The sequence below is a fragment of the Silene latifolia genome, chromosome 10 (assembly GCF_048544455.1).
Source record: "Silene latifolia isolate original U9 population chromosome 10, ASM4854445v1, whole genome shotgun sequence".
Taxonomy (NCBI): domain Eukaryota; kingdom Viridiplantae; phylum Streptophyta; class Magnoliopsida; order Caryophyllales; family Caryophyllaceae; genus Silene; species Silene latifolia.
The window spans coordinates 138,729,986-138,749,289 of record NC_133535.1 but is presented as its reverse complement, the minus strand read 5'-3'; the positions used below and the strand labels follow the sequence as shown (position 1 = coordinate 138,749,289).

General features: G+C 39.8%; 1 protein-coding gene across 1 annotated transcript; it reads right to left on the bottom strand.

The window, feature by feature from the left end:
• Positions 1-9,599: 9,599 nt before the first annotated feature.
• On the bottom strand, positions 9,600-10,757 carry LOC141608346 (F-box protein CPR1-like). Its single transcript, XM_074427710.1, has one exon. The coding sequence runs from the start codon at positions 10,755-10,757 to the stop codon at positions 9,600-9,602; it is 1,158 nt and encodes a 385-aa protein (XP_074283811.1).
• Positions 10,758-19,304: the final 8,547 nt, after the last annotated feature.

Genomic DNA, 19,304 nt, shown 5'->3' with positions numbered 1-19,304 from the left:
ATCCCCTTCTCTTTTCTCTTTTTATTTCGTTTTTTTATGCTTTTTTTATTGTCTTTTTTTGTTTGTTTTTTTCGCTTGTTTATCGATTGTTTTAAATTAACTATGAAACTAGTTAGTCCGAGTATGAGTTAAAGTACCACTATGAACACCCGCGTTGACTTGAGATGGGAAAAGGAACCGCTACATCTGTCGGTCGTACACCCCCGTCTCATTTACATATCCTCGTGTTCAAAGTAGGGCATAAATAAAACGATTATCTAACTTTGTTCTTCGTTTTCGACCCCCTTTTGTTTTCGCCAAATCGATGAGACCCTAGGACCCGTTGCATGTTAGTTTAACCTCTGATTGTTAACCTATGACGTATTTAGATGACTTTAATTTAATTTAATAACCTAATTAGACACGATAGGTGGCTTCGACGTAAGTTATAAAATCAATCGACGATTCTGTAAATAATTGAATGCATCTCTCTCTTTCACCTAATTTCTCGCTAGTATAAGAGTGCGTGATTAGCACCTTCTTATTGACACTCGATGAGTTAAATTAATTAGCGAATTTGACCTAATTAGACCCTTTAGGCCGTGTAGAATGCACCCTTGCGCGACAATCAATCAACATCGTTTTTTTACTCGTTTTCTAACTTGTTTCCTATCCCTTTTCGCAATCATTCGATCTAATCAATGAATCTAACTTAGGAACTAGGTTGGCCTTGTCTTGGCCGTGAGGTTGCCGTGGGTTTGGGCCGTGAGTTGGCCGTGTGTTTTGTCTTTCCTATTTCGTTTCTCTTTCCTTGTTTGTCATTCGTTCTTTGTTTATTTTGTAGCTTGTAATTTATCGTTGGTTTATCGAGTTGTAATCTTTCAAGTTTGTTTTCTTTTATCGAGTCAAATGATTTCTAAAAACCTTAGTCTTGTTTGGTTAGACGGTTGTTCCCCAATGTTTGTAGAAGCGTAGTAAACCGCATGTTGTCTAAAGCAACATGGCCCGGTTTATGCTAATGCATGCTTTGGTGCGTAGCCCTATGTCTAATTCGATGAGATTAAGCGCGAGCACGCATTATGAGGAGTGACCCAAGGCCGTGGGTCATGTGAGCCGTGGGCCACCCCTCATGTGCACGGTTTTCTAGGCCAAACGGCCGTGTGTGTCGTCGTGTATTGTTTTGTATGTAGCATTTGTATTTAGATCGAGTTGTATCTTTAATTTGTTGTTGTGTCGGCATGAAATGCCTGGTTTGTAATAGGTAGATCCCAACGGCTCCCCCATTCCCCCTAAGCCTTGTTTGTTTGCTTTACATGTTGTTAGATCAATCAACCCACATGCTAAATTACAACTTTGACAAAGTTAGTTTAATTGCATCTAAAACGACATAGAAATTGTTGTCACATGATAGGGTTAAAACAACGTTTGCATATCATACATCGCAGTAGCTATGACCTTGTTTGAAATCCGACACTTGACTTAGTAGAGGCCGTTATTGACGGGCGGGGTTGGGTGTCCTTATGGGCTTCCCAACACGTACCCTCACCCCTTACTCAAGATCTATGGTTTGTGGATCCGTCTAAATACCATTGGATTACGAGAGTCATTCAAATCGAGTGATATAGGGTACAAGTCTTTATCTTTAATCACTCGTAGTCGATGGGCTTTATGCTTTTCGATGAAAGGTGTAAAGTTGACTTGAACGGTTCCAAGTTCCCAAAAAACTTGGTGGCGACTCTAATATGTCTTAATTCGATTCGAAAGAACCTCGAGTCGATTATGCCTGGTGTGGATCCCGCGGACGCAGTTCCCGAGGGCCTTGTCCACAGACACGGTCCTAGGAAAGTAGCAATGCCCGAAGTGCTTTTCCTATCCAATGTATCACCGGCATAGTCTGCATCCGAAAAACCTACAAGATCAAGTTCATAGTGAGTTGAGTACCAAAGATATAGCCCTTGTGTTCCAATCAAATACCTAAAAATCCGTTTGACGGCTTTGAAATGAGATTCTTTAGGATTTGCTTGGAAACGGGCACAAGCACACACACTAAATTGTATGTCGGGTCGACTAGCGGTTAAGTAAAGTAAGGAACCGATCATACCTCGATATATCTTTTCACTAATGCTCTTACCGTTTTCTTCTTTGTCAAGCTTGACTTTAGACACCATTGGTGTAGGCATAAGATTAGAATTAGTCAACCCAAACTTACTTAGCATTTCTTTTAAGTACTTTTGTTGGTGAATCATCGTTCCATTTTCACATTGTTTGATTTGAAGACCAAGAAAGAATCCAAGTTCTCCCATCATACTCATTTCAAATTCCGAAGTCATCAAATCAGAAAAGTACTTATAAAGAACATTATTAGTTGCTCAAAAAATAATGTCATCGACATATACTTGCACAAGCAACAGTTCATCTCCTTGTGACTTGATAAACAACGTTTTATCCACGGACCCACGTATGAAACCATTTTCTAATAGAAACTTTGAAAGCCTATCATACCAAGCCCTAGGAGCCTGTTTTAAACCATAAAGTGCTTTATCTAGTTTAAAAACGTGGTTGGGAAACTCGTTGTTTATAAAGCCCGGAGGTTGTTCAACAAACACTTCTTCATCAAGGTATCCATTTAAGAATGCGGTTTTGACATCCATTTGAAAAAGCTTTATACCTTGAAAAGATGCAAAAGCTACAAGCATTCGTATGGCTCAAGCCTAGCTACCGGTGCAAATGTTTCATCGTAATCAATTCCTTCTTGTTGGTTAAAACCTTGCACCACTAGTCTAACTTTATTCCTTACGATTTCTCCAACATCATCTAGCTTATTTCGAAAGACCCACCGTGTACCAATTACAGTACGTTGGGAGGGCCTAGGGACAAGATGCCATACCTTGTTCCTTTCGAATTGCTCCAATTCCTCTTGCATTGCAATCACCCAAAGATTCATCATCAAGGCTACGTGACATGGTCCGGTTCGATTTTTGAGATGAAAGCATTGTGTGCACAGAAATTTTGAAGCGATGATCTGGTTTTTATTCCAGAGGTTAGGTCACTGGTTAAGTTTGATAAAGGATGTGAGCTTTGGTGTTTCCATTTCTTGGGGATAAGTGAGTTAGAGGATTCGGTTTGTTCGTCCGCAATAGTAGAGGGGACAGTTGCATGAGGATTGTTTGAAGGAGGTGATTGTGGTTCATTTATGTTTAGATTGGGCTGTTCTTCACCATCCTTGTTTCCCCTGGATGAGGTAGCATCATCTTGTGTAGGAGGACGATTAGTTCCCCCTGAGTTTTGGACATCCTCCTCATGCAACAAAGTGGCTCCAATGTTGCTCACCTCTTCTACCACTTGATCCATATCATGTCGTATCAAACCAATCTCAAAATCGTCATCATATTCATCATCCTCATCATCAACCTGTGTGTTTGACACAAAAAGACTAGATTCGTCAAATATTACATGAACGCTTTCTTCCATTTTCATAGTCCTTTTGTTATAAACCTTATAGGCTTTACTATGATCGGAATAACCAACAAAAACTCCTTCATCACTACGAGCATCAAATTTGTCAAGGTTGTCTTTTCCATTATTGTGCACAAAGCATTTACTACCAAAGCATTTTAAATGTGAAAGGTTAGGTTTTCTTCCTCGTAATAGTTCATAGGGAGTTTTCTCAATGATTTTTCTAATCATGACACGGTTGTAAATATAACAAGATGTGTTTACGGCTTCGGCCCAAAAATTCTTAGGAACTTTAGAGCTAATGAGCATGGTTCTAGCCATATTTTCAAGAGTTCGATTCATTCGTTCCACAACCCCATTTTGTTGTGGGGTTCTTGCGGCCGAGAAGTTATGACTAACACCATTCTCATTACAATAAGAGTCAAATGACGAGTTCTCAAACTCGGTTCCATGGTCGGATCTCAATGAGACAAGTTTATAACCAAATTTGTTTTGAACCTTTTTGACCCAAATTAAGAACTCATTAAATGTTTGATCCTTAGAACTTAAGAAGAGAAGCCAAACAAATCTTGTGAAGTCATCTACAATGACACAAATAAAACGACTTCCACCTCTACTCACAACTCGCATTGGACCACATAAATCAATATGAATGAGTTCAAGAGGTAAGGAAGTGCTAACAACCTTTTTAGATTTAAAAGAGCATTTAACTTGTTTTCCTTTAACACAATCATCACAAAGTGATTTAAATTCAAACTTAATGTTAGGAATACCGTCAACTAGATCTAGTCTCTTGAGGGTGTTAAGTGTCTTAGCATTTACATGACCAAGTCGTTTGTGCCAAAGCCAAGGGTCGTTCTTTTGAACACTCATGCATGATAATGATTGATCCGACAATGAATATAAGTTAGTCATGTAGATATCTTTGACACGTTTACCTTCAAGTATGAGTTCTCTAAATTTTCCATTGATGATTCTACATTCACTAGAAAGAAATTCAACAATATTACCTCGATCACATAGTTGTGAAATGCTCAAGAGATTGTGTTTCAAATCTTTGACAAGCAACACTTTGTCCACGCATAATGACTTTGACTTACCAACTTTTCTAATACCAATGATTTCACCTTTCTTGTTGTCGCCAAAAGTCACCATGCCCCATCGTAGGCTTCTAGCGAGAGGAATTGGTTTTCATCTCCCGTCATGTGACGAGAGGATCCACTGTCTAAGTACCAATTGCTGCTGCCCCTCACTAATGCCTATAAGAAATCAAACATTTAGTTTAGGAACCCAAACAAGTTTGGGCTCCTTCTTGATAACGACCTTTTTGACTTCCTCTTTCTTTATCCACACTTGTTTAGCATTTTTAGTGTTTCTTTCTATGTCACGGACTCTTTTGTCACAACCATTAAACTCATGACCTGTTTTGCCACAGTAGTTACAAATGATGTACTCAGGAAGACCAGCATATTTTCTTATTCGGAAGTCAGTTTGACTTGGATCCTGGTTTCGAGTGCAACAATGTGTGCTACTGTTGCATTTGAAACCAAGTCCAGCATTCTTTGCAAATTTTTCATATTCTTGTGATTGTTTCAAGAGAAACTCCAAAACATTCTGACTTCCTTCCCATTTTAAGTAGAACATCTTAGCCTCATCTAGCTCTTTAGTCAATGTTTCGATTTTAGCAAGATGATTAAGATTCAATTTACCTAAATTGTCGAAAGCTTGTTTTGCAAGTCTTGCTTCGTCACTAAGTAACATCCCAATTTGTTCCAATTGTTTATTATCCCTTTGACATAATTTGAGGTCAGCTAGAAGAGTGTCACGTTCCTTAGTTAAAGAAGACACTAATTTCGTGAGAGTATCTACTTCTTTTCTCGACTCAGATGCCACAGTAGAGACCTCTGTGGCATGAGTCTGTTCAGCTCTTTTTAACATCTCAATTTGAGCAAGAAGGTCATCATTTGATTTTTGAGCTCGTTCTAAGGCACTTTTGACATGACTAGACTCATCATTTAACATTTCAGCAATTTTAACAAGATCGTCCTTTTCGTTGTTACGAGTAGCTAAGTCAATCAAAAGTTGGTCACGTTCTTGAGTTAATGATGACACATTTCCTTTGTTAGAACTGGATGCAACAGTGCAGGGATCTGTTGCACCGGTTTCATCAATTTTGTTGGCTAAAAACAAATTTTGTTTTCGAAGATTTTTGATTTCTTTCTCAAGACTCAACATGGAACTAGGTTGATCATTCTCATTTAGACTTTCTTTTAGGACTACATTTTCCTCAGCTATGTCCTCAATTTCGATTTGCATAGCTTCCAACTTATTAGTTTGGACACGACATTTATCTATGAATTGATCTAGGAGGAGACAAACTTTGTCTTTAGAGAAAGATCGAACCTTTTTCTTGAGCTTAATTACCTCATGGTCTGAATCAGAGTCTGAATCTGCGGAGTGAGCCATAACACACTTGATGTCTTCTTTCTTTGATGATTTGGAAGCATTTTTTGAGGAACTGGACGAGATGCTAAGTTTGGCGTCTAATTCATCCTCAAGGACATCGTCCTCTTCAGAATCAGACATGCCCCAAATAGCAGTCATTACTTTGTTTTTGTAATCACGTTTTGCAAAGTCACGTTTTTCCTTAGATTTGATATCATTCCACTTTGGGCATTCCTTGATTTGGTGACCTTTGTCGCCACATTTAAAGCAACCAATAGTGGAGTTAGATCTTCTCTTAGGAAAACGGGGTTTACTAGAGTTGTTGTTATACCTTTGAGAGTTTCGACCATTTATCATGCCAACAATGTTTTTAGTGAACATTGCAAACTCATCATCTTCATCCTCCTCATCACTTGAGAGAGCATTAAGAGCGAGTCCTTTCCCTTTAGAGCTTTCACTAGAACGCTTTATGAGAGTTAACTCATGAGCCATAAGTGAGCCCATAAGTTCATCAAGGGCGAGCAATGAAAGGTCCTTAGCTTCCTCAATAGCCGTAACCTTCGGTTGCCATTTTTCAGTTAGGCTACGAAGGATTTTACGGACTAAATCCTCGGATTGAAAACTCCTACCTAAACTCTTAAGGTCATTGACAATACTAGAAAAACGTGAAGACAAACTATTAATTGACTCATCTCGTTCCATATTGAACATCTCATATTGTTGCATGAGAAGATCAATACGGTATTTCTTGACTTGTGACGTTCCCTAATAACCAAGGCTTAGGGTGTCCCAAATCTCTTTGGCCGAAGCACATCCAGATATACGATTAATCTCTTGGTCACCGATCCCATATTCAAGAATGGACATGGCCTTAGAGTTTTTCTCGATTTTCTTATAGTCGGCCTCAACATACTTATCCTCACTTTTCAAGGAGCTAGTGCCATCAGCATTAGTCACTTCGATTTTGAGGGGACCCTTTTGAATGATTAACCAACATTCATAGTCCGCACTTTTGACATAGTGCTCCATGCGATGTTTTCACCAGGCATAGTTTTCTCCCTTGAAAATGGGATACTTAGTGTGTTTTGAATCGTCCATAACTATAGGATCAACTCTTTGAATTTAACCAATGTCAAGAGCACGAGGCTCTGATACCAATTGAAGAGTTAAGAACGATTAACACCTAAGAGGGGAAGGGGGTGAATTAGGTGTACCTTTTAAAAATTTTATCCTTAACTTAGTTAATTAGTTACTTTAAGCTAGGAATAAAGAAGTACAAGACTTGAGAAACTTAATTGAGTGTAAGTTCACAAGAAGGTACTGCAGTTCTATGTCACAGTATAGGTGACTGTGACACAGAACTTGATTAGGTACATGCGAGAAATAGCAAAGTGGAAAAACGTAAAAGTAAATGAACAAACAAACGACGTTTTAAAAATTGGTTCAGCCTCTACTCCGAGGCCTACGTCCAACCGTTATTTTATTGCTTGTTAAGAAATTTACTCAAACTTACTAAACCCCTTACAATGAAAATAACTCGCCAACCTACTCCGGTTGCACTCAAACTTAAAGCTACTCCGCTTCAAGAGTTTATGGGTTCTATCTCAAGGTGTTACAGAATCTTGAATCTCAAGAGTTCACTTAAATGAACATGGAGATTACAATGAAGATCTAACACGAGAATCATGGAACAAACTCATTATATCACAGTACAGCGAACTGATACTTGGAGGTTTTACAGCTTTTTCGAAAACAATCTTGAAAACTTAAAATCAGAAAAACGTTTTGCAAACACTTGAAGAACAAAGCTTTAAATGCACAAATGATTTGCAAGGTTTTTACAATAAATACTTTGGAAGTCTTAAGAAATAAATGTGACTAAGACACTCTATTTATAGTGGATTTAGTCTTAGGTAAGTATAACTTAGAAAGATTAAATCCAATATTAAAATGATAGCTTTGAGTGATGGTAAGTGTTAGACTATAGGCTTGGGGCTTAAGAAATTAGAAAACTTAAGCTTCTACACTCAACATGTGACAATTTACCAAAATGGCAAAAAACTTTTCTTACTTTAGAAGTTTGACAAGTCTTCTTTGCCATTTTAGTAAAAGGTGTTTGCACAAATCTAGAGGCTTAGTCAAGTGGGCTTGTGACTCCAAAATTTCAGATTATTTTCAAGCTTTTGAAAATTCAAATGTTTAAGGTTTAAAGTTTGCAAAGTTTTGACACTTTAAAAATATTTGGTCGAAATTCCTCCTCCGTATGATAGTACCAGAAACCGCAGTGCAGCGTACTGTTGCATGGTTTTGCCATTACTTGACTTAAATGAGAATGTTACACTTACTCTTACATATGTCGACTAAGGCTTGGAAAATATCATTGTCTTGACTTCCTTGATTACCTAGATCATCTTGAATCATTGTTGAAAGTCCATTTGATTGCTTCAATCACTAATTATTTCAACTAAGAGCAAACAATCAAATAACAAAGGGACTTGGCATCATCAATCCAATGTGTTTTAACACAAGCAAAAATGTAAATGACACAAGAAATTGGTCACGCGGAAAACCCAAATTAGGAACATAGGCCTTCTGTGTACCGGGTCGACTATATCCTTATGGAAAACAATTTATTCTGCTTCTCCGGGACTTTTCATCATGGTAATAAATCGCTCATCACTTGTAACAAATCTACCTCCTGTGATGATGGAACAAAACACAATCGCTTGCAATACTAGAGGTCGTTCGGTTTATCAGTACAATGTCTTAAGAAGGCACAGACCACGAAGTGGATCGCAAGTATGCCTAAGACAGCCCTCAATAAGAGAAGGCCAACATGCAACAATGGGCACTAATCGTAGCACACAATATACCGTCTACATGCTACAGATAACTCAAAACCTCGAAACCAGGCTTGTAAAAATTTCTTGCAATATTAACTGACTCTTCAAACCACAAAAGCATCAAGTACAGTTCAGAGACAAAAATCCTAATTGTGTGGAGTGCTGCACTAGCAGACTAAACTGCATCAAAATGAAAGAAAGACAAGGCAGATGACACAACAAGTCACTTAAGCCTTGTGTTTTTGACTCCTTTTGGTTTTTATTACCTTGCGTACCATGTCTGACACTTGACACACGGACGTGGGTATGACACTTGCACACCTCAATTTAAACCAAACACGCTGAATTTTCACAAAAAACAGCAGAGTCCGACACTTGGACACAAAACCGTTTAGGATACATTAAAACGAGTCTATGTAACATATAGCTAAACGGTAATCATCATTACGTTAATCTCCTATAGAAATTGGTGAGATAAAACGTAGAAGGTAGACCACTATGAAGCGTATATTACATATCAGATCAATGTTCATTAGATGGATCCGGATCCATCTATGCTAGCTCCGAATCTTTCAAGATGAGATAACACTAGCTGATCTTGACGAGTCCCACACTCCGACCAACCAAGGACAAAGGCCTGAACTAGATAAATATATTCAAAACAAACACAAATCCATGTCCGCAACAATCTTATAATAAGTGTATTTTACTTGTTGGTCTGGCGATAAATTAATGGGATGCAAAGGTCTAAGAGACTACACTGAAGAAGCACGTAATAGTCTGTTACTCGTAGAATACTGCAAGCAATTTAATTTTTCGGTAAAGTACTTACAATGACATCAAACAAGCCAAGGAGCAAGGGAACAAATAATGTATCTATCCCTCCCAAGGCTCTTCAATGGGAAAGGGTGAAATTAGGCTTGGAACATATCTTGATATCTCAATCACCTCATGGAATCTCAAAAGCATTTTGTATTTCATAGGTCTCGTACATGTGTCAACTATCCCCAGTGTTCTATTGAAACCCCTTACCTTGTGACTCGATGGCCCTGTCACAAAAAACTTGCCAGTCTTTGTAAACCCGATCATTTCAGAGTCCTCGTCTAATATCAACCCCTTTGGTAAATCAATAGATTTCACTATTGCAGGAGGTTCCAATATGTGCAGGAGAAAATCTGAGTACTCATCACAGTTTAACATTGCCAAACACCCACTCTTAACTCCTAACAAGTCTGACTTATCAAGGTCCATATTATTAATTACGTCAAATCTCTCAACCCCTAAATCAAAGCTAATAAGTAAATCGCCAGCTTCCTCACTATGAGCATACCAATACAACTTTTCACTAACAAGCATTGCTTGTCCAAAAATAGAGAGATGATCATTACCAAAATCAATTTTTCTCCACTTATTTTCCCTGAGAGAGAAGATACAAACGATACAATCACTTATCGCGTCTTCTTGATATGCTGTCAAAATTCCTACATATTTGTAGTCATCAACAGAGGATGCATATCCAAATCCAGAAGCTACGTAAACATCACTGGCATTATCAAAACGCTTTATATACCCATGTGGCGCATACTTGTTCAGGTTTCGGGTGGCCGGGTTCCATAAAATGAAGCATTCACCAGAAGGAGAGGTTAAACAAATCAACCCGTTGCAAGATCCAGTAAGTTCAAGATCGTCTTTCTCGACCGGAAACTCAGGGTCATGTTCAACCAAATTATCTTCAAAATTACAAGAAATTTGATCATCATCGTAAGAAAAAACGTAGCAACTCGCACAATCCATAATAAACAAGGTGTTAACAGAAGCAGTAGGGTGAGAAAAGGGGGATTTGGTAAGGTGGGCATTGGCGAAATCAGAAGAAGAAAGAGTAGTATACCATTGTTTCGATACCGACTTAAATCGAACAACGGCTTTGACGGACAATCTTGTAAGTATTTCTTCAATTATGAGATCATAAGAGAGGTAGCTTTGTTGCGGAATCATATGTTTCTTCTTAGAATTATGCGGGTCTTTGTCTCTCATTTACTCAGATCTTCAACTGTAAATTGTAATTTGAAAAGGATGAGAGTGAAGTGAAGAGAAAGGGTTAAGGGAGGTGGTGACTGACGTAGAATTAGGGTTTGCAATACACCCGACAAAATCAACCGAACCCATAAAAACCGATCGAAAAATATTTTAATTGATAACGATGGAACGCCCAACAGCTAACCTGAATAGTGACCGAGTCAAACCAAAATATAACGAATTCATACTAACCGGATGATACTCGATTATGAATACATAAGAGCGGATATGAATAATACCAATTGACATGTATTAAAAATATTTATGATCTCATGAAAACATTTTTAGTTTTGGAGTTTTTTTTTTTTTTTTTTTTTTTTTTGGAATTCCAACAAGGGATACTTAATTCATTAATAAACCATCCACAGCAGCAATATCTGCAATATACCTAGGCAGAGAGTGAGAGTGACCAACCAAGTTCTACCACCAGCTGACCAAGGTCTAACATGAGCTAGCTCATGTGCGACTTTATTATAAGTTCGTTGAACTACCGACCATAAAACTGAATCAAACTTACTAGCTAACCTACGTATATCATCAATAATTAGATAAAGATCACTCCGTCCCTGTTTATTTGACTTCAATACTTCGATCACCGTTGCACACTCTCCTTCAATAACAACCTTCTAGTTTCGCCTTCGCAATGCTTCCTTAAGCCCTAGTAATATAGCTTCTGCTTCCGCCTCATCTACCTGCATTGGTTCCCTCTGTTGGACTGCCGCGCCCCATTGAACTCCACCGTCAGCTCCCCTATACACCGCACCAAGGCCAACTCCAACCCCCTCCTTTACCCCCGCATCGACGTTGATCTTCACATAACCCACACTCCCGGCCTCTTCCACCGCTCCATATCCACTCCGTCACTCGCATTTCCCCCCTTGCCATCCCCTCTTCCTCTCTTATCTCCTCCAAAACATCAGTTACACTCCTTATAATCGTCTCCAACCTAAAAGATTTTCCTTCGAAGACTACCCCATTTCGTTCTTCCCACAACGCCCAACACCCAACTACAAATCTGACTCGATCTATTCCTCCATTTCCCTCATCACTGTTTCCACCCAGTCCCTCACATCTTCAAAACCCAAAGCCGACTGTACTTCCAAACTCAGACCATTCCAACACCCTCTCGCCCACCCACGACCACAAAATAAATGAAATATCGATTCCTCCCCGCCTCACATAAAACACACTGTGTATCAAATGAGCCCAGTCTCCTCGCAATATACACCTTTGTCCCCACCGCCGCATTACAAAACTACCACATAAAAGCCTTGATACGAGGCCATATCGGTAACTTCCATAGTATATTCAATATCCACTTTTCTCTCGACTCATCAGACTGACTCCCGTCATCAACACCACCCCCCACAAGCAATCGATATGCCGATCTCACTGAATATACCCCATCCTTTTCCGCGTCCCAACACCACGAATCCTCCGGCCTAGAACTACTAATTCGTATTTTAAGAATACGATCTTGCTCAAATGGAAGAAAGAAGCTACGTACCTGTTTTAGCAGGATTTTCTCTGAATGAATCCGGTTTGATTAAAGAGTAATTTCGGTATCTAGTTCTATAAGCTTGGAAAAATATTATAAATAAGTAATAAAGAAAGACCAAGTATAAAGAATATGGCTTTGTATTATCTCAATAAGCTGAGTACAATTTTGTGAATATAATCGAGTATTTGAGAAAATAATCAGAGGTAAATTGTGAAATAACTCAGGAATAATTGATTCCCAATAATCCATTTACAAATGCCTTTTATAGTTTGTACAAATGTTAACGTTGCATTAATCTTAACGTTCCCCTCCATTGTCGGAGTTGTTACCGGATTAATAGGGCACACCTCCTATTAATCCGGTTGACTCGTTCTTTTCTTTAATCAATCTTCAGCTCTTCCTCCTTATGCGTCTTGATTCATGGGAGTGATAAGGTCTTGTGGTTAGACTTGGTCTTCCTTGTGAATAGGACGTGATTATTAGTTCATGCAACTGCATTTCTTGTTTATCTTCTTAATCCAGCCTGTTTGGAGGCTTTACCAGGCTATTCTGCACTTACCATCAGGCTTTCCTTCCAGGACTTAGTAGCCTGCTTATCCTGTAATGCTCTTTATCTGCCAAATAGTAGTTAGACTTGTTCGGTCTCTGGTTGCCTCAATCAGCCTAGTAAGGTCAGGCCAGGTTATAGTCAGACCAGGCTAAACTTGGCCTAACAATTGCCCCTTGACATTTTACCCGTGCTGGATCAGGCCAGGGGTGAGATGTCAATTTTACCGGGTTAAACAATAAAGAGAATTATATTTGCTCAATGACTCTTAGACTCCTAGTTACCGTTAAACACTATAACGGCTAATTTGTATGATGTCATGTTGACAGTTTTGCATTTTCTAGGGTTTTTTCACCGTTACTCCCCTTCTATAAATACGGTATTTGCGATGAGTTTGTTTTCCATCAAATTTCTTCCACTTTCTTTGCTAAATTTTCTCTAAAATTCTCCCCTATTTCCCAGGAGTTCCATTCTGCTAACTTATAAACTAAAATTCATCACAATAAACTAAATAATAAAGGATATGGGAGCCAAAAAGCGTCCTGCACCCTTTAAAGTCGCGCCGAACTCGAACCCAAAGACGTCCGAGGAGGAGGAGGTGATTGAAGTTGATCCTCCCGCTCGTGCTATAGCTTTTAAATATCGGGATTCTATTTTTTCTCGCTCTTCAATCTCTCGGATCCTTACTTTCCGAAGAAAACTTATTGAAAACAAACTATGATAGGGTTTTAAGGGAGAAGAAATTAATTCCGATTCAACCGAGGTATGGATTCTCGAGTCTTGTCGATCGAGCTAAGCTAAGCGGGTGTCACCTGGTTGGTTATGTATTTTTGAATGGGCGTTCAAAGCAGGTTGTAAGTTACCTTTTACTCCTTTAATGATTGATACCTTTCGTGCTATGGAAGTATCACCTTTTCAGATTATGCCAATGGTTTGGAAACTTGTTCATTCTATTGAAATTTATGTGCTAAACATAATCTTGTAATTACTATTAATGATATCAAGGCAATATATCATATGAAAAATCCTGTTAATGGTCGTTTTAATTTGAGAATTAAGTCGAAAATGTCTCCATTAATTACTAACCTGGACTCTGAAGATGATAAAAGTTGGGCAAAGACTTTCCTGTTCATCCGGACTGAGAGTCTGGGATCAGGCTTTGATTATCTGAGATATCCTCTCTTGGAGAGTGGTAGGTTTCCTGTACTCTTAGTTTGCAATATATATTATACGAAATTAGGATGTTCTGAGTTTCACCTGTGTATTTTTGATGATTTCTGCAACTCCTGATTGGAACTCTGATCCTCTTGACGAGGAAGCTATTTCCAGGATAGAGGCTTTCCTTGCTATTCCTGAGGAAGAGAGGGCCTGGCCTGCTAGTCTGGGCAGGGATTTATTGCCCCGGTATATGAAGACCAAGCTGAGTGTGGTCAAAGTACCCAAAGGCAAGCCTAGCTCCACTGCTCTTTCCTGTACGTCTTCTATATGTCTTTATGTCAATTGTTGTCTTTTTATCGCTTCTCATCTGATATTTATGTATATTCTTTATATATTCAGTATTCAAGTCTTCTGCTAGGTTGGCCAGCTTTACTGCAAAAGATTTAAAGGCTGGGGTGGCTAGAATTGCTGAACAGTCCAAGAGCCAGGAGGCTAGTGGGAGTGACAAGACGCTTGATATTTTGGTTTCTGATGTCCAGCCTCCCCAAGAACCGCCCAGGCTAGTATCACCAGAGGTCGTTCAAGCTTCTAAAAGGAGAAGGGAAGATGTTATTCCTGAAGAGGAAGGAGGAGAGAAAGAGCCTATTCAGGCACAACCAATCAGGAGTATCAGGCAAGTGTCTGCTAGGATGGACGATATGGATGCTGCCCGGGCACGAATAAATGAATTTTTTGCTAACATGGGCGACCAGCTTTTGTCTGCTAATACCCTTGAGTCTTCTACTAAAGTGGTTTCTATCTTGACTTCTCTTGTGACAAAGGCTGCTGAACTTGCTTCTCAAGCTAAGGAGGTTAGTTGTAAAGTGATGTTTCAATTGTTATGTGTTCTTTGTGTTACTTTATATTTGGTTGATTGATTTTGTTTCTTGTAGGGGTTGGATGTCGGGTTGGCTACTGCTTGTCAGCTCAGGGATGCCCAATCCAGGGTTTCTAGCTTGGAAGAGAAAGTGGATAAAATCAACCGCGAGCTGCACACATCCAGGGGTAATGAGGTAGTACTTCAATCTCAGCTGGGGATAGCTAGAGAGGCATCCAGGGCTGCTATTGTTTGTGAGGTGGCTGCAAAAAATGCTGAGAAGGTTGTCAGGCAAGAGTTGGAGGCTGTAAGGGAAGAACTGAGGACTGTCAAGGAAGAGCTAGCTGCCGAGAAGTAGGCAATGCATGATCAGCTGAGAAAAAATGAAGAGCTTGGTGCTGAAAAGGAACTAGTGGAGGCGCGGCTTGCTGATGCCGCTCAGTACTTCTTTGGGAAAGGCCGGGTTGATGCTATGAGGGATCCGGAATCTGACCGGGCTAATTGAGATCCGGACCGGGATGAGACAGCACTGGACACCCAGTATCCTGATTTGGCCAATATGGGTCAAGAAGAAGAAGTGGATTCTCCTGCTTCCAAGGAGAAATCTGGTGATCAAGAAATGGTGGATGGTTGTGAGTCGGTTATTGGCTCAAAACCTACTTAGATTTATGTTTTTCCTCTTCGTTTTGGCCCATCCAGGGGGATGTTCCTAGAATGGATATTTAGGTATTTTTTGGCCCATCCAGGAGGGATGTCCCTGGAATGGATAATTATTAAGTATGAGTCAAGGCCGGCTATTTTGGATGAATAAATATTTGGTCTTTGTTGGTTCCTTTTTGTGTTTCGATAAGGTACTTTTGTAGTATTGGATGTTTTCTTTGGATCGGCTAGTTATTCGATTTGGATCGGGCCGTTTTTTGTTTGTCTTTGGATCGCGCGATTCGTTGTGTTATGGGTGGGGTTATTTCTGCCCGGGAGGGCTTACGCCCCCCCGCACATGCGGAGGGCTTATGACCCATCTCTGTTATACAATCCAGGAAAAGATTTTCCAGATTTGTATATTAAATGGAGCTCAATATTTTAAGGCATGTTTTTGCAAATGAAAGTTGAGTATCAGTTGGATATTGGTGGGCTGACCCCCAATCTTTAAGGTTTATTTTAAGTAAAACGCAGTATGTAAAACAAATATTGAAGATTCTACTTGGTAAAAATAAATATGAAAATATTGACAAGTACTTGGGCACATAATGGAAAAATTATATAAGGCATTTATTCATATAATGGCAAGTATCATACATTTAGTTTCATATCAAGCCAGGCAAGAAATGTGAACACGAAAATTATACCTGGACCGGGAGATATATTCTATATGTGAAATAGTTTTAAGTGTGCAATATTCCAAGCTCTTGGGATCATTTCGCCGTCCAGGGTTTGTAGTCTATAAGCTCCCTGACCGACTATTGAGTCAATCAGGTAGGGACCTTCCCAGGTTGGGGCCAATTTGCCAGCATTCTTCTCTTTTGTGTTTTGAAAGACTTTTCTGAGGACAAGGTCTCCTACCCTGAATACTCTAGTTTTGACGGTTTTGTTGTAGCTTTTTGCAACTCTTTGCTGATATGCTGCCAATCTAATGCTGGCTGCATCTCTTAGCTCTTCCGTTAGGTCCAGGTTGTCCTCCATCAGAGGTATATTGCTCGTTATTCTGTTCAGGCTGCATCTGGCTGATGGGATGTCGATCTCAGCTGGGATTACTGCTTCACATCCGTAGACCAAGGAGTAGGGGGTTTGGCCTGTGGATGTTTTTGGCATGGTTCTGTCATCCTAGAGGACCAAGGGGAGCTCTTCAGCCCATCTGCCTTTTCTTCTTTCTAGCTTCTTCTTTATGCAGCTGATTATTACTTTGTTACTGGATTCTACCTGGCCATTAGCTTTTGGGTATCCTGGCGTGGAGGTTACCAGGTTGATGTTCCATTGAGCACAGAAGGCTGCTGTTCTTTTTCCCACGAATTGCGTGCCATTGTCGCATACTATTTCAGAGGGGATGCCATATCTACATATGATGTTGTGTTTGATAAATGCTATGACATCCTTTTCTTTGACTTGCCTGTATGAATCAGCTTCTATCCACTTGGAGAAGTAGTCAGTCATTGCTAGCATGAAAACTTTTTGTCCGGGTGCTTGAGGTAGTTTCCCTACTATGTCCATGTCCCATTTCATAAATGGCCAGGGTGCGGATATGGAATGTAGTTCCTCATATGGCTGATGGATATATGGTCCATGAATCTGGCAAGCTTCGCATTTAGAGCTGAATTCCAGGCAATCGGCTCTCAAGGTGGGCCAATAATAACCTGTTCTGAGTACTTTGCTTGCCAGGCTCCTTCCGCCTTTATGATTTCCACAGTATCCTTCATGTATTTCTGATAATATCTGTTCAGCTTCTTGTGGTTCCAGCATCTGAGGTACGACCCAGCCCGCGATTTCTTAAAAAGCACGTTGTTAATAATAGTATATGAAGCAGCTTTTATTTTTAGTGCTCTGACATCTTGCTTATTTAGGGGAAGGATTCCTTGTTGTAGCCAGTCGTAGTAAGATTTCGTCCAAGAATTGGCAACATATATTGGGAAACTTTCATCTTGTTTATTTATTGTAGGTTCTAATAAATGTACGATGGATATTTTGCCAAAGTCAAGGGGACTGAAGTTGGATCCTAGGCCGGCTAAGGCATCGGCCTGGGTATTCAAATCCCTGGGAATTTGGTCAATATTAAAATTGCGGAATTTTGCTTTTAAATTTTGGACAACTTCCAGATAAAGCATCATTTTTGAGTCTTTTGCAGTATATATTCCGTTTACTTGGTTGGAAATAAGAAGGGAATAAGTATGTACCTTTAGGTTTTGCACACCAAGGTCAATACATACTTTTAATCCAGCTATTAGGGCTTCATATTCTGCTTCATTGTTGGTAGCTTCAAATGCACAGCTTATAGCTTGTACTATCTTATCCCCCTGTGGCGATTTTAGTACTACCCCCAGGTCTGTGCCCCTCATGTTGGCTGCACCATCGACAAATAGGGTCCATTCTAGGTCCGTTTGGTCATTTGGTCGGGTTTATTTACTTCTTTTATTAGGTCGGGTTCTAGGGTCGGACTAAAATCAGCCACAAAGTCTGCTAGTGCTTGTGACTTAATTGCTGTCCTTGGTTCAAATGTTATGTTGTATGTGCTTAGCTGGACTGACCATTTGCACATTCATCCGGACAATTCTGGTTTCCTAAGTACGGACTTGATAGGAAGATTGGTTCTGACTATTATAGGGTGGCTTTCAAAGTAGAGTCTCAATTTTGTGCAACTCATAATTAAAGCTAAAACATATTTTTCAAGCAAGCCATACCTGATCTCTGCTTCCAGTAGACTCTTACTTACATAATATACAGGGTGTGTTGTTGTCATCCGCTTCTTTGACCAAGACCGCACCGACAAAAAGATTTCTGTGGATCGAAGGTATCTTGTCGGGGTTCATCTTTGACTGGTTTTTCCAGCAAGGGAGGAGAGGATAGGTATGTTTTCAGGTCCTCAAAGGCAGCCTGGTGATCAGGGGTCCATTGAAAGTCTTTGTTTTTCCTTAGCAGATTATAGAATGATTTGAACCTCTCTGACGATCTTGAAATGAACCTGTTCAGGGCCGCTATTTTTCCAGTCAGCTTTTGTATGTCTTTGACCGTCTTTGGTGGTTCTAGCTCAAGGATAGCTTTGATCTGTTCAGGTCTGGCTTCTATTCCTCTTTTTGTCACCATATAGCCCAAGAATTTGCCTGCTGAGACTCCAAAATGGCATTTTTGTGGATTGAGCTTCATATTGAATTTCTCAAGTATTTGGAAGGCTACTTCCAGGTCTTTGACGTGGTCTTCTGCCTTTTTTGACTTGACTACCATGTCATCTATGTAGACTTCCATGGTATCTCCTATTTGGTCTTTGAACATCATGTTGACTAACCTTTGATAGGTTGCACCTGCATTCTTTAATCCAAAGGGCATAGCAAAGATAGCAAAGATATATTCCTCTTTCGGTGATGAAATTTGTACTTTTCTCGATCTGCAGGGTGCATCTTTATTTGGTTGAATCCACTGGAGGCATCCATGAATGTTAAGATCTCGTGGCCTGCAGTGGCATCCACCATTGCATCGATGTGTGACAGGGGAAATGGATCTTTGGGGCAGGCCTTGTTTAGGTCGGTGTAGTCTACACAGACTCTCCATTTGCCGTTTTTCTTTTGGACGACTACTACATTTGCAAGCCAGTCAGGGTACATTACTTCCCTGATCATTCCCATGTCCAATAGCTTGTCAACTTCTTGGTTGATGATTTCATGCCTCTCTGCAGCAAATTTTCTTCTCTTTTGCTGTACAGGCTTGAATGACTTGTCAATATTTAACTTATGGGTTATA